The following is a 14,245-nucleotide window of genomic DNA, read 5'->3' as shown; positions in this document are numbered from 1 at the left end:
AGGCATACACGGTCAGCTACTTGTTGAAAAGAAGGTTTACTGGTGGCCTGATATAATAACACTGATGTTATTGTCTTTGTGATCCCTCTTTTTTTCTATTTTTTTAAGTTCATATAGTGACTTAAGTTGTATTCAGTTATTATTTTTCTTGGACAGTAATTCGAAAGGAAGTGATGAGAGTTGTGATAAACCTCTGGACCAAAAGCAGTGTTAATGATGCCCGTCCCTACATGTGTCTCCATGTTCCATGTTCTTGCATCAGTAAGTGTCACTTTGAAGCATGAACAATCATAATACATAATATTACCATGAATCTTGAATGAATATCAACACACCTTTACTAAATCTGTAAAAGTACTATCTCAAAGTCGTAAACAGGTTAGACATGGTTCATATGAGGTTAAATGGTAAATAGATTTGTATTTGTACAGGTGCCACCTGATCCATTATCATTCACACCCATTCATCACATTGATTTATTTAGGGTTATTTAGGACATGGACTGGAGGATCCGATCCAACTGCTGATCTTTTGATTGAAAGACAACCAGCTTTAACTCTGAGCCACAGCACCCAGGTTAGAAATATTACAGTTAATAAATAGTTACAAGTTAAAGTCAGCGCTTATTACAAAATTTGCAAACACATAATCCACTTCTGTGATCACAGTTGTTTTCAATGCTAACACACTAACATGACACATAAAGCACAATTACTGAGACCAACACTGTGAGAGCAAAACCTAAGGTCAAGTCTCCAAAACTCTAAACACATTTTCTGCTTTACATTTAATTTGCAATTCAAAGTGACACTTTTTGTAACACACTGCACACAGTTCACTACATGAGACACAGGACTCTCACATAAAGTCACTTGTCTTTCAAAACACTGCCAATCAAAAGCCACAGCCATGGACCAATTGGCCAATACATGTGTCACCTGGTCAAACACCTAATAGCTTGATTGTCAACTAATCAATCAGGATGTAAGCGCTATACAGTTATTTTATGATTGCTTAAGCACAGTATTAAAAACAGGACTCATTTTGTCAAAACATAATTGTTCAGTAAATAATGAGAAACCAGATAGGCTGGTTTATTACTATCATCTAGTTCTATCACATTTTTGATAGATGAATTAACACACTTAGAAAAAAAATATTATTTTGTAATAAGAAAGTTTTGTCCTTGAACGTAAATAATCACCTTAATAATTATTATATATAGTATAGCTAAAAAGTTAATCTGTTTTTGTACTGATATTCTTCCTATCGTGTGTACACATCATTTATAACTCCCTGGTATCAACAGCAGATTACTCACCAAAGCACGCACCCAAAACAAACAAACTCATACAACTAGTTTATCCTGAAGAGTAACTAACCTGAAGGCATACAAGGTCAGCTACTTGTTAAAAAGAAGGTTTACTGGTGGCCTGATATAATGACACTGATGTTATTGTCTTTGTGATCCCTCTTTTTTCTATTTTTTTAAGTTCATATAGTGACTTAAGTTGTATTAAGTTATTATTTTACTTGGACAGTAATTAGAAAGGAAGTGATAAGAGTTGTGATAAACCTCTGGACCAAAAGCAGTATTAATGATGCCTGTCCCTACATGAGTGTCTGCATGTTCCATGTTACTATGACACAGGACTCTCACATAAAGTCACATGTCTTTTAAAAACACTGCCAATCATATTATGTGAACTTCCTGAAAAGTACTGTAGTATAGGCTCAACATGTTGAGAGTTTTATGAGCCCGACCCTGCATTTCTCTAGTGTGCCTCTCAAAGTCTCACTCATGCACAGCCAACAGGAAACTTAAGTCTAAAATAAATTAATTTGTTACTGTAATATATATACACTGCTCAAAAAAAGGGAACACTTAAGCAACACATCCTAGATCTGAATGAATGAAATAGTCTTATTAAATACTTTGTTCTTTACATAGTTGAATGTGCTGACAACAAAATCACACAAAAATTATCAATGAAAATGAAATGTATTAACCCATGGAGGTCTGGATTTGGAGTCACACTCAAAATTGAAGTGGAAAAACACACTACAGGCTGATCCAACTTTGATGTAATGTCCTTAAAACAAGTCCAAATGAGGCTCAGTAGTGTGTGTGGGCTCCACGTGCCTGTATGACCTCCCTACAACGCCTGGGCATGCTCCTGATGAGGTGGCGGATGGTCTCCTGAGGGATCTCCTCCCAGACCTGGACTAAAGCATCCGCCAACTCCTGGACAGTCTGTGGTGCAACGTGGCGTTGGTGGATGGAGCGAGACATGATGTCCCAGATGTGCTCAATTGGATTCAGGTCTGGGGAACGGGCGGGCCAGTCCATAGCATCAATGCCTTCGTCTTGCAGGAACTGCTGACACACTCCAGCCACATGAGGTCCAACATTGTCTTGCATTAGGAGGAACCCAGGGCCAACCGCACCGGCATATGGTGTCACAAGGGGTCTGAGGATCTCATCTCGGTACCTAATGGCAGTCAGGCTACCTCTGGCGAGCACATGGAGGGCTGTGCGGCCCTCCAAAGAAATGCCACCCCACACCATTACTGACCCACCGCCAAACCGGTCATGCTGGAGGATGTTGCAGGCAGCAGAACGTTCTCCACGGCGTCTCCAGACTCTGTCACGTCTGTCACATGTGCTCAGTGTGAACCTGCTTTCATCTGTGAAGAGCACAGGGCGCCAGTGGCGAAGTTGCCAATCTTGGTGTTCTCTGGCAAATGCCAAACGTCCTGCCCGGTGTTGGGCTGTAAGCACAACCCCCACCTGTGGACGTCGGGCCCTCATACCAGCCTCATGGAGTCTGTTTCTGACCGTTTGAGCTGACACATGCACATTTGTGGCCTGCTGGAGGTCATTTTGCAGGGCTCTGGCAGTGCTCCTGTTGTTCCTCCTTGCACAAAGGTGGAGGTAGCGGTCCTGCTGCTGGGTTGTTGCCCTCCTACGGCCTCCTCCACGTCTCCTGATGTACTGGCCTGTCTCCTGGTAGCGCCTCCATGCTCTGGACACTACGCTGACAGACACCGCAAACCTTCTTGCCACAGCTCGCATTGATGTGCCATCCTCGGTGAGCTGCACTACCTGAGCCACTTGTGTGGGTAGTAGACTCCGTCTCATGCTACCACTAGAGTGAAGGCACCGCCAGCATTCAAAAGTGACCAAAACTTCAGCCAGAAAGCATAGGAACTGAGAAGTGGTCTGTGGTCACCACCTGCAGAACCACTCCTTTATTGGAGGTGTCTTCTTCTTCTTTAAATTTGATTGGCGGGTCGCAACCAGCTTGCATAGGTGCATACCGCCACCTACTGTAGTGTGCAGTTTCAGGGTAACCTTTTATTGGGAGTGTCTGTCTTGCTAATTGCATATAATTTCCACCTGTTGTCTATTCCATTTGCACAACAGCATGTGAAATTGATTGTCAGTGTTGCTTCCTAAGTGGGCAGTTTGATTTCACAGAAGTGTGATTGACTTGGAGTTACATTGTGTTGTTTAAGTGTTCCCTTTATTTTTTTGAGCAGTGGTATATATATATATATATATATATGATTATTTAGTAATAGGTAGGGTGCCTTGACCTGTTGACCTCCTCTCTCCCATCGACCGATTCCTTGATAATAATCCACAATTGTGATTAAGTTGGTTTTCTATTTCGGTCATTTTCAATCTACAGTATATGACTTTAATACCCTTGCTAATGAATAAATAATAATAAACTGTAGATCAAGCCTTAAGAAGGCCTTTCTTTTTATTCTAGATCTTAAACAGATATTTGAATGTATATTTTTGTGTTGGAAATTTTCTCTTTCTTTGTAGGCCATTCACAAATTGACACTTTTACCAGTTAATACGTTATGTTTCGCATTTGACATCAAATCTTGAAATAAATCATTTGTGCTGTATCGGTATACTCACTTAAATAAAAGAACAATCCGGTGTGAGTTTCTTGTGCATGCATGTGGGCAGCAAGGTTGACACACATTGTTTACCCACACTAAGTTTTTCTTGCTGTGAACACCAGAGGGTAGTAGAAGCTCACCAGTAACTTCCTGTTGAGGTTGTCTGGCATCATTATAAACTGCTGCCTCTGCATTGAGATAAAAGGACTTCTGTAGCACTTATTATGACAGCTTGGTAATAAGGTAATGTTGGGTAATAACTAATAATGACGTGTTAGTTATGTTATTTATTGTGTCATGCCAGTATAAGCAAACGCCCAGCCGACATGGACATCCTGCAGTCCTTCTCTCACTGTTAACTCTCCTGCTCCCATCGGTTCCTACAGCTGATGGTCATTTACCTGAACGTAACTCTGCAGAGCTTTAAACAGTCTTTAAACAGTCCTTCAGCCCAGAAAACCACGCCCAGTTTCTACAGGGAACATCCGTATTTCTTTTCCCATCGGCCCAGCAGACCTTATACCCCGAAGTCCAGTACGGTCAGGGGAAGTTGCTGGCATGGCAGATTGGGGAGAATCTCTCTCAGGGGCCATGATGTCCCCCAGTCACAGGGGCTCAGTGGGTAGTGAAAGTGGCAATCGTCGATCCGGCCACTGTGGTACCAGTCCAGTGCAGGAGCCCTGTAGCCCCATTAGTGCCTCAGGGTTTAGCCCAAAGGGACACCTTGACCATCTGGCTGCAGGATTTCGCCGGCGCTGCCACACTTTGAACAGCCAACTGCATAGCTGCCACTCTGGAGTTGAGCACATAGACTGTTGTAAAACAGAGTTGACATAAGACAAAAAGAGTGTTGTGATCTATTAACTCTTATTATTACTACTTCTATTCGGACAACTCTTCATCCACCATTTAATCAAGATAAATTGGAGAAAGAGCTGCATGTAAAGTGCAGACAGCTCAAAATAGAGAAGTTCAAACACCTAAATTGAAAGTATGTTTCTTTTTCCAGGTTTTCCCAGTCCTGTAAGTTCCAGTGTGTCCTCTCCCTCTGTCCAGCCTCCCGTTTATCTGTGGGGACCCACATGGGCAGTTAGCAAACCTCGAGCGAGGCTAAGTCTGGTAGGTATGCACAAGTAGACAAGAGGGTGTGTGTGATTGCATAAGTTACACATGTTGAGATCTGGCTGGAGAAGGTTTGGTTATTGGCAAATATACAAATTAATTATTGCTATTATTTAAAATGATTAATATCAATAGGATTATTAACAACGATTTATAATAATGGGGCACCACCCTGGGATCAGGCACCAATAACCAAATTGTGGATTAAGTCAAAAAGTTCACTCAAAACATTTAAAAGTACTATTCCACATTCAGAGTGAACAGTGAAGGTTTGAATCAGCACTGACCATAAAAAACAGCTATTATCAATAACAATACTGATCAAAAATCAATAATATTATAAATCAACAAACATCTATTATACAACTGCAGGCATACTAAACCTAAAAGCAACAAACAAGCACGTGGCGAAGGGAATGTGGGTGTCTGTATGTCTGTGTGTGGGTGTATCAGGGGGGAGAGAGAGAGAGAGAGAGAGAGCAAGGTGGTGTAGGTGAGGGGTTTGGCGCGGTTTCATAGTTTAGGCTTTTCTTTTTACATGCGAAGTCGCAACACACATTAGATGGGCGTTTATTTCTCAAACCCTCTCTGTGTTTTATATCTTCACGTTCCCATCTTCACGTATCTTCTTGTTGTCCAGGTTATGACAGCAGAACAGCAGAGAGCCTTCTGTCGAATTGGCGCCATCATTCGTGGCTTCCTCACTCGCAGACTGCTCAAAACAGAGAAGGTCAAACACCTGCGACAGACCATCCTGGTGAGATTACACGTTTAACACAAATAACACACAAATACAAATGAGCACAACCAATTGAAAACACCAATGTGATTTTAATAAGAGTTAATCAATAAATTATTCATCATGTTAGTGAAAAACTGTGTTTATGAATGTGTTCTGTATATATGTGTGCTTAGGATACACAGGAGTTCATCCGCTCCTTCCAGACAGAAGGTCCACAGAAGAGAGGCCCCTGCTCTGCACAAGATCGCTCCCTGCAGGAGAGAGTTAGAGCCCAGGTATGAACGTGTAGTTACTGTCTATAGACAGCAGAGGTCCATCTTACTCTGTGTTTATGTGTGCCTCTTTTGTCCCGCAGTTACGTGCAGCCCTTTATGACATCCATGACATCTTCTTTGAAATGCCTCTCTGGGATCGATTAGCATTGCTGCAGCAGGACAGGGAGCTCCGAGCAGAGAGGAAGCTGCGAGACATGGTAACCTGTCAACTTGAAAAGCTTATCATGATGAACTGTATTTATATTACACCTTGATTACCACACGGACAAAGTGTCTTACAGGAAAGAAACACTGTTTGGTGGCAACGTGCCTCGTCTTATACCGTCAGTGTCAGTGCTTCAGTCATAAACTATGATTCTTACTGACTGTTTCAAAAGGAGAAAGCCAAGGGCCCCAAGGAGAGAGTGGTTCTGTCTGCTGCCACACAGAGGTCTCTGGACAGGAAAAAGAGGTACGATGGGAAAGAGGAACACAGCCTTACATTGTAGATGAGATCTGGTTTTAGACACTAATGTTTTTGATGATGGGCTCCAGGGATCAGCAGTGTTTTTATTGTATGTGTTTGGCGCTCCTCCAGGGTCGGTGAATCCCCATCAATGGCTAGAAAGAAGCAGCAGAAGCCAAAGAGCCCCACTACTAACAGGTGCTCTAGACTGAACTACAATTTCCTGTGTTTAATGTCCCCAGAAGATTAGTTATCTAAATACATCCTTTCTTCATTCACAGAGTCCTGAAGCCAAACCAATGCCAAAATTCTCCTGTGCCAGGCCAGCTGAACCGCCAGGGGTGAGACTTGTTTCACCAAAATCACAAAGTGCCTTATCTTGATTTCATAAATCACATAAACTGCCGTATGTCATCTCTTAGGAGATACGTCACTCCACCTCACCCAACTACTGAGAAAATGCTGATAAGCTTTTTGGGTTGCTAGTGTCCTAATTAACAAGCATTACACTTTTTCTGACTCTGATGAAGACACACTTGGCTTCAGAACGGTAGTCTTCTAATAAAGTGTGTTGCCTTAAATCCATGTGCTCCAGTATACTTTGGACCTAAGCTCTGAAGTCTCTCCTGATTGCACATTTCATATTTTATATGCTGACCTAATCTATTTCGCATATCAGCAAAAATCCAGAAGTGGACGTCATGCTTGGCTAACCAATGAACTGTAATTCCAATACTTTATTTGCCTCTTGCTGAAGGCAACAGCGTACAGAAATGTTTGGATTTCAGCTTTTACAGATGACTTTAAAGTCAGCAAAGTATGACAGGGGCTTTTTCTTCTCAGGAGCTGGTACAGAAAGACCCCAGAGGAGAGAGTGAGGCGCTCAGACAGCCTGAAGAAGCAGCACTCTCTGGGTTAACAGATCACTCAACTTCCCCCGACCTGTGAACTTTGATTTTTTTAGTCTTTGAATACAAACCTTGCCCCACTGAAAGTCCAGTCTGTGCTGCTAATATGATTGTACCATCTGAAACTCAGATGATTGTATTCACTACCATACTTGAGCTCACTGGTATACATCATCACTATGTCACTGTGTTTTACTGTTGTAGCTGAAAAGAGCTGAACTGAGCACACATCTCACAGGGAGCTTGATATCGTCTGGTCGACACATTTTACACTTTATAGAAGTGAAAAGAAAGTAAGTCTATTTAAATGCAAGCTAGAAGAAGGTCAGAGTTAAAGGAAAATTATTTGTATCCGTGCCGAAGAGCATTGCCTTTGCTATCTGCAGCAAGTTAGCATGCATATATTTACCATGTTGTGTTCATAAACATCTAGTGCTTATAGCTGTAAGAGAATTTACAAAATGACTTTCATGCTGACAATCACATGAAAGTATTTAAGTGAGTATAATACATGAATTAGACTTGTTTTGTTCAAGGGCTTTAAGTACCTGTTTGTGCTTTGTTTCTGTATTAAATGGTGCTGAGTTTACATTACTCTGAGGCATTTCAGTGTGTTTCAACATTGGTGATATTTATTTTTACACAGTGGCGCACTGTTACATTAATGCAGCTTCACACAACAGGAGATGCACAGCAACACTGAGTAAAACTAAATTACTGAGACGATTGAGTCAAATAGTAGATTATTGAGTCAAGTTTTCCCTCATTGTCGACTGCCATGTCAACACTGAGGGTCAGACTAAATATAAGAATATTGCATGTGAAAATAAAACTTTAAGGAATTGGTACACCCACTAGTTCACTGTGATACCACACAGACATCATTTCTGCGTCAAAAGTATTCAGTGTCTTGATGTTGTTTGATGACATTGCTGTACTCTCTTTAAAAAATTAGGTACTTTTTTATGTTATTTATTACCGGAATAAATTCAGAAATTATTAGAATTTTCTGGACTCTCCCGATTATAAAGTAAAAATAAAATGGAGAGATATTTACAGTGAAACCGGTTTGACCCAACAAGCAACGCAAGAGAGAAAATGACAGTTACAAATCTCATGATGCAGTGTGGTCGGTAGTTAAGGTCAGTTAAGGTCAGCCAAAAAAAAGGTTTACTGGTGGCCTGATGTAACTAGTTTGGACACACCCAGTAGAGCAGAGTGCATGTACTCGGGTACAAATAAGAGATAAGATAAGATAAGATAGATTTTATTGTCCCGAAGGAAATTTGTCTTGGAAACACAGTGTCTGTTAAAACAATAAAAAATAACATATTGCATACATGCACAGACTGCCACCAGCCAACAAATAAATTTCACACTGCCCATCGTACAACACACCTGTACTGTATAGTAAATGCAAAAACAATGTCCAACAAGGGAAGTATGGAAAGCAAGGGCAACTCTTTTACTCCATATTTTGACTTTTCAGCCTGCGTTGCATTATGCTTAAACATTTCTCTTCAACGATGCTGTTTGCGTGTTGAAATTAAACTTGTTATAACTTGCTGGAGCAGCTTACTCACCAATGCACACGTACAAAACAGACAGACTTGTGCAACAATAATGCAAACCATTTATCCTGAAGAGAAACTAACCTTAAGGCATACGAGTAGATCCGAGGAGAACTGAGAGCAAGTACTCTTGACAAAAGAGCACTCGCAAATGTCATAACAACACTAAGATTTTAAGGAAATTAACAGCATCTGGATTGTGTAGATACGTTTTTTCCTACTTGTTTAAAGTTTCAAGAACACAAGGCTCCTGTGTGAACACACCTACTAACAGGTCTTAACTACTATTGTTAGAATCGATCACACATTTATAATATATATAGTATTTGTGGTGTGTGTGAGCAATAGGTGTGGGAGGACCGGATGTACTCCAGGATGGACCCGCTCTAAAGGGCCACCGCTGGAGGAGGAACCCCGTGTGGTTGGGAACCTCGCTCGGTTATTAAGGGCAGCTTCAGGACCCTAGCCCTAACACCCCCAATTTAGATGCCAATCTGACCCCTATTGCTTCCTTCACAACATCTAACGTCTAAACATGATAATCAACACTGCAGCGTCACATATGATACATTAGCAGAGCTTCAAAATTAATCTGAGCCAACCAAGTTAGTAAATCACAACAATATTGAACACCATCTTAACCTTAGCTTGTAGCAGGAAAGTCATTCAAATTTCTTATCTAATTAATTTACTATTGTCAGCCTATCCCAGGGGAAGAGCACTCTTACCTTTAGGAGACTAGAGGACCCCACCAGAGATGAGCAACACTGGACTTTGGTTGGAATGCACAAAATACAAACCAGTTTTATTTGTTTTTTACATAAAGTAAAGAAAAAGATTAACAAAAATAAATACCAAAAAATCGATGTAAAAGTTAAAACAAAATGTCAAATGTTAAGAGTATGAACCCTCCAGAAGTCATCCAAAAAAGGCCAAAAAGCCTCGATCCTTTGCTGTCTCCTATATATACGCTTCTCCTTGGCGCTTCCTGCAACCTCCAGGTCCATATATGGTAGACAACAGATCATTCTCAAATCATTGGACGGAACAGTCCTAATAGTCTTATCACTTCTGACAGACCTACTTTTTAGGGTAAACAACCCCCCCTTTGTGGAAGGTGTGTAGTGGGAACTTGTGATCCATGCAGCTGACTGCCTGCACCTATGTCCTCTTCTTCTGAGACGTTGAGAACAAGTACTTATTGTATATTCCCATGTTCTACGCTTTAAAATGTATATATCGGTGTGTCTGTTGTTACACAGATAAAGCACTTCTTATGCTTCTCTAACTTTACGGCCTGAAGCAGGATGTTCCAGTACACAGGCCCCATTGAACAGGATGTCTCTCTAACTAACTGATTAGTTTCCTGAGTTTACAGCCTTTCTCTCCTGGTGACTGTCAATCATCCTGTCAGAGTGAGTTCACTAAAAGTTCACTTATTTCATTAGCTTTAACAAACAGTCAACACTACAAGCACGTATGATTATATTTTGGTAAATGATAGAAAGTCACACATTAAATGAAAATCATTGAACCATCCCTAAACAATATGGGATTACATGTAACGAGTATATTGATATCTGAAAATACAACTCTTAGCTTGATAATAAACAATAGATCGTAACTCATCATAGACAATGGAAAGACAATAGAGGATAAACAACTTGTATGAAATACAAACAACACCTTAAGATAGGACCTCCTGTCTGGCTCGAGGTCACAGGGGTCATGTTTCATACATGCCAGTTAGGTGTGAATCTACAACACGCCTAGAAGACTAAATTGTGAAAGTGTCAGCCAGATGCTCAAACCACAGGATGCTGCCTTAACGCTTTTTGGGGTCTCGCCTCTCGCTCCTCAGGCAGAGAGGTGTTAATCATTTGGTGTATCAATTATTTTAATAGCAAAATAGAGAGATGGGTTTCTAGGGTGTAGTGTGTCTCGGACATTCTTGGTGGACACCTCAACAATAGAAAGAAGGTCAGATCATTCTTTGAAAATTAAACATACAGTACGTACTGTGATCAAGGTTCAGGATTTATGTTAAACACCCATAAAATCATTGGAATGTCAATTAAAATTGGACAAAAAACATACAGAAATCAAGAAGAAAAAAAATGTTAAATTATTAAAACAAAATGTATCTGGGACATCATAGTGGACCAGTGACTAAGACCTGTACAGTGTGAACCACAATGTACCTGGTTTGAATCAGACTGGGGACCTTTGCTGCATGAAATCCCGCTCTCACCCCCCACACATTTTCTGTCTGCATCTGATCATTAATCATTCAAAAGCAAAAATGCCCAACAACACATAGAATCTCTATGCATGTCTTTCACAACAAGCTAATTCAAAGTACATATCAAAACAACACTCAAAGAGAACCTGGATAAGATGAGTTGACAAAAATGGTTGAGACCAAATCCAGAGGCCTCACGTCTCTAACCAGCGTGCATGCAGGGCTCTTCAGTTGGTTATCATCTGTGCAGCCGGGCTGGGCGGACCAGCTCTAGTGTAATAAAAAGCATCGTTAGCATTATTCAGAGCAGCTCAATCTGGAGGCATTATGTAGATATTTTAACAACAGTTTTACCAAATTAGTGGTTCTTGATCTGGGCTTCCCTGCAGTTCTTGGTAGTGGTTCTTCACCATCACAAGCTCCAATGTAAAGTCTAAAAAAAAACAACATAATGTTGACATCAAGTTCACTATTAATCACACTATTGGAAATTTGTTGACCTGTTAATTTCAATCAAATAATTTGAGTAATTTGAGTGATTATATGTAGTTTTATAAACTTTGTTCAGGAACAGGGCCACGCCCAGAACACAGCTCATTTCCTCTGCACAGAGTATTTAAGCACAACGAAACCGTTCACTTCTTCGACTCTTGTCTTCACACGACGTACGACAGACGCTCTCTAACTCAGCAGACGCTCCATCCCTACCCCACATCCAGACGAGCAAACGCTCTCTGACTCAGCTTTCATACGACTCAAGACAGACGAGCAACGCTCTCTGACTTAGCAGACGAGCAACGCTCCATCCCTACCCCATATCCCCTCTACCTCAACCCCTACGAGCAAACGCTCTCCGACTCAGCTTCAAGCTTTCATACGGCGCAAGACAGACGAGCAACGCTCCATCCCTACCCCATATCCCCTCTACCTCAACCCCTACGAGCAAACGCTCTCCGACTCAGCTTCAAGCTTTCATACGGCGCAAGACAGACGAGCAACGCTCTTTGACTCAGCTTTCATACGCTTCAACATGAGGCACGACAGACAAGCAACATCTTAAAACTGCTTACCTTTCACAAAGGCTCTCCTCGACCCTTCCGGATGACCAGCCATATCCCGAAGCTCCCTCCTTTTCTCACCACGCTCGTCGCTAGCAACTTCGGCTGCGTTTAGCCATCGACATTCCCCGCAGCTCTCGATAACCATCCTCCGTCAACTCCGAAGCCGTCCGCCCCCGCCTTCCAACAGCCCAGGGGGGAGATCCCGATTCAGAATCCCATCCTTTGACCCTAATCCTCTCAATTCTTCACCCACGCCGCTCTCCCGACAGGCGCTCGAATGACCGGTGAAACCACCGCGACCCTCATTCACCATTCCGAGGCCCCGACAGTCTCTATATATTCCACTTCTCCGAGTGGACAGTCTCTCAAACGAAGAAAGCAATCGTCCAGCGCAACATTCCTTTACATCAGTCTGTTAAAAGCGCAACTTTCCAAACTATTCAAGCACCCGCAGCACAACACCTCTCTCGCTCTCCGAGCCTCCAGAGCACTTCCGGGTTCCCGGCGTTACGTCACGCGCGCGCCGATGACGTCATGATGCATCACACGGCGGAAGAAGCCCATCTGTCTACATCAGTCCCTCCAGAGGGCCAGGTTGTATACTCTGATCGTGAATCTTTAACCTGAGCTTAATACGGCCAATAAGTACCCGATTAGGGAGACCGGTACTAAGGCTATGAATCGATCCTCTTCAAGACGAGCCACGATTAAATATCTGTCAACTGCATGCGGGAGTCAGATATACGGCGTTCAGTAGGAGAAGGTGTTTTAGCGTAAGTTAGGCTGCTGCTTCCAGTCTGCTGTTGGCCCCAACTTAGATGCGTTTAGAGAAGGGCAGTCGACTGCGTCCTGCCTTAAGTTGTCCCATGCCATACTGACTCTGGCCGTCAAGCTCCCCCCGCGCCGGAGACATCTCCTCGCAATGTTTTTCCCCCTAACTCCACGATTAACCCAGGCACATCCATCCTGGCATCATTTCATGTCCTGTTACTTCTACCTTCCATGTTCCACCCACCTCAGCCAACTTCGGCTAACTCCTCCCACCTCCACCAGCTACCCCAGCTGCACAGACCGCTCCAACAACAGAACAGAACAGGTAGGTATACGGCACAGCTAAGGGAGCAGCTCGGGGTCGGTTTTCTTGCCAGGGACGCAACAGTAGATTCTTCCTGCCTATGCCCCCCCCCCCCCCCCCCTCTTCCTCCACCCCTACCCCCACTAGCGTTGCCATCCCATCTTGAACGCGCCTCCCCATTTCCACAGCTCCGCCAGCAGACAATTCCAGCGTCCTCTGACTTATCCCCCCCCCCCACACCAGTTTCACTTTTAGCCACAGCTAACCCTATCCTCAGACAATTCTGAAGTCGTCGGTACTTTGCCTTCCAACAACCCCAGGAGGAGATCCCAGAGTGATATTGTCCCTCCACAACGCCGCTCTTCCACCCCCTCGAGATCCAGCAGCTCGAACAATGGCCAAAACCACAGCGACCCTTCTGCCCCACGCCAACGCTCCGATGGCCCCATACATCCCGCATTTCCGAGCGGACAGTCTCTCGACTGAAGCATGCACTCACCCAGCTCAACATCCATTTCCACCAGTCCGACAGAAAAGCTAACTTTTCAAATTGCTCACGGACGCTCAGCACTACACCTCCCTCGTACGCCGAGCCACCAGCATGAGGCGCTACGTCAACGATGTCACAACGCACAACACGCCCAGACAAGCCAAGTCACTCACACCAGCCCTCTAGAGGGCCAGTTCGTATCGCACCCCCTCCTTACTCTCTCTGCATCAGGGATATCTCATCCTGCAGCCTCCTTTCCCCAATCTGCCCTTCCAACCCTCGCACATGCATCCCTTCATCCCAGCATCTTTTCCTCTTCCCTCGCTCCTGCCTTTCCGTTCAACACAACACAGAGCTATCGATCACCGGTAACCACATGGACCTCGCCCAATT

General features: G+C 43.1%; 1 protein-coding gene and 1 long non-coding RNA gene across 4 annotated transcripts in view; one reads left to right on the top strand and one right to left on the bottom strand.

The window, feature by feature from the left end:
- The window catches only part of LOC142944833 (nuclear GTPase SLIP-GC-like), an 83,519-nt gene that overhangs the window by 57,638 nt on the left and 11,636 nt on the right, over positions 1 to 14,245 (bottom strand). For 2 of the 3 annotated variants that reach the window (XR_012952885.1, XM_076085983.1), the window contains 2 exons: positions 11,581 to 11,659; positions 8,665 to 11,496 (listed from right to left, as the gene is read on the bottom strand). The exons of the other annotated variant lie outside the window; for it this stretch is intronic. Coding sequence is in view for 1 of the 2 variants with exons in the window: in XM_076085983.1 (XP_075942098.1) it covers position 11,496; positions 11,581 to 11,659 (80 nt within the window). In the remaining variant the exon portion in view is untranslated. Of the gene's footprint in view, positions 1 to 8,664; positions 11,497 to 11,580; positions 11,660 to 14,245 lie in introns of those variants that run through there. 3 annotated transcript variants of the gene reach the window in all.
- Positions 6,438 to 8,009, top strand: LOC142944835 (uncharacterized). The gene is made up of 4 exons (XR_012952886.1): positions 6,438 to 6,511; positions 6,638 to 6,703; positions 6,787 to 6,846; positions 7,349 to 8,009. It is a non-coding gene; the product is annotated as an uncharacterized LOC142944835 (long non-coding RNA).

Source organism: Anarhichas minor, unplaced genomic scaffold (genome assembly GCF_050575085.1).
Source record: "Anarhichas minor isolate MPS153535 unplaced genomic scaffold, ASM5057508v1 ptg000007l, whole genome shotgun sequence".
Taxonomy (NCBI): Eukaryota; Metazoa; Chordata; class Actinopteri; order Perciformes; family Anarhichadidae; genus Anarhichas; species Anarhichas minor.
Note: the sequence above shows the minus strand (reverse complement) of the source record. Positions and strands in the feature narration are given on the sequence as shown.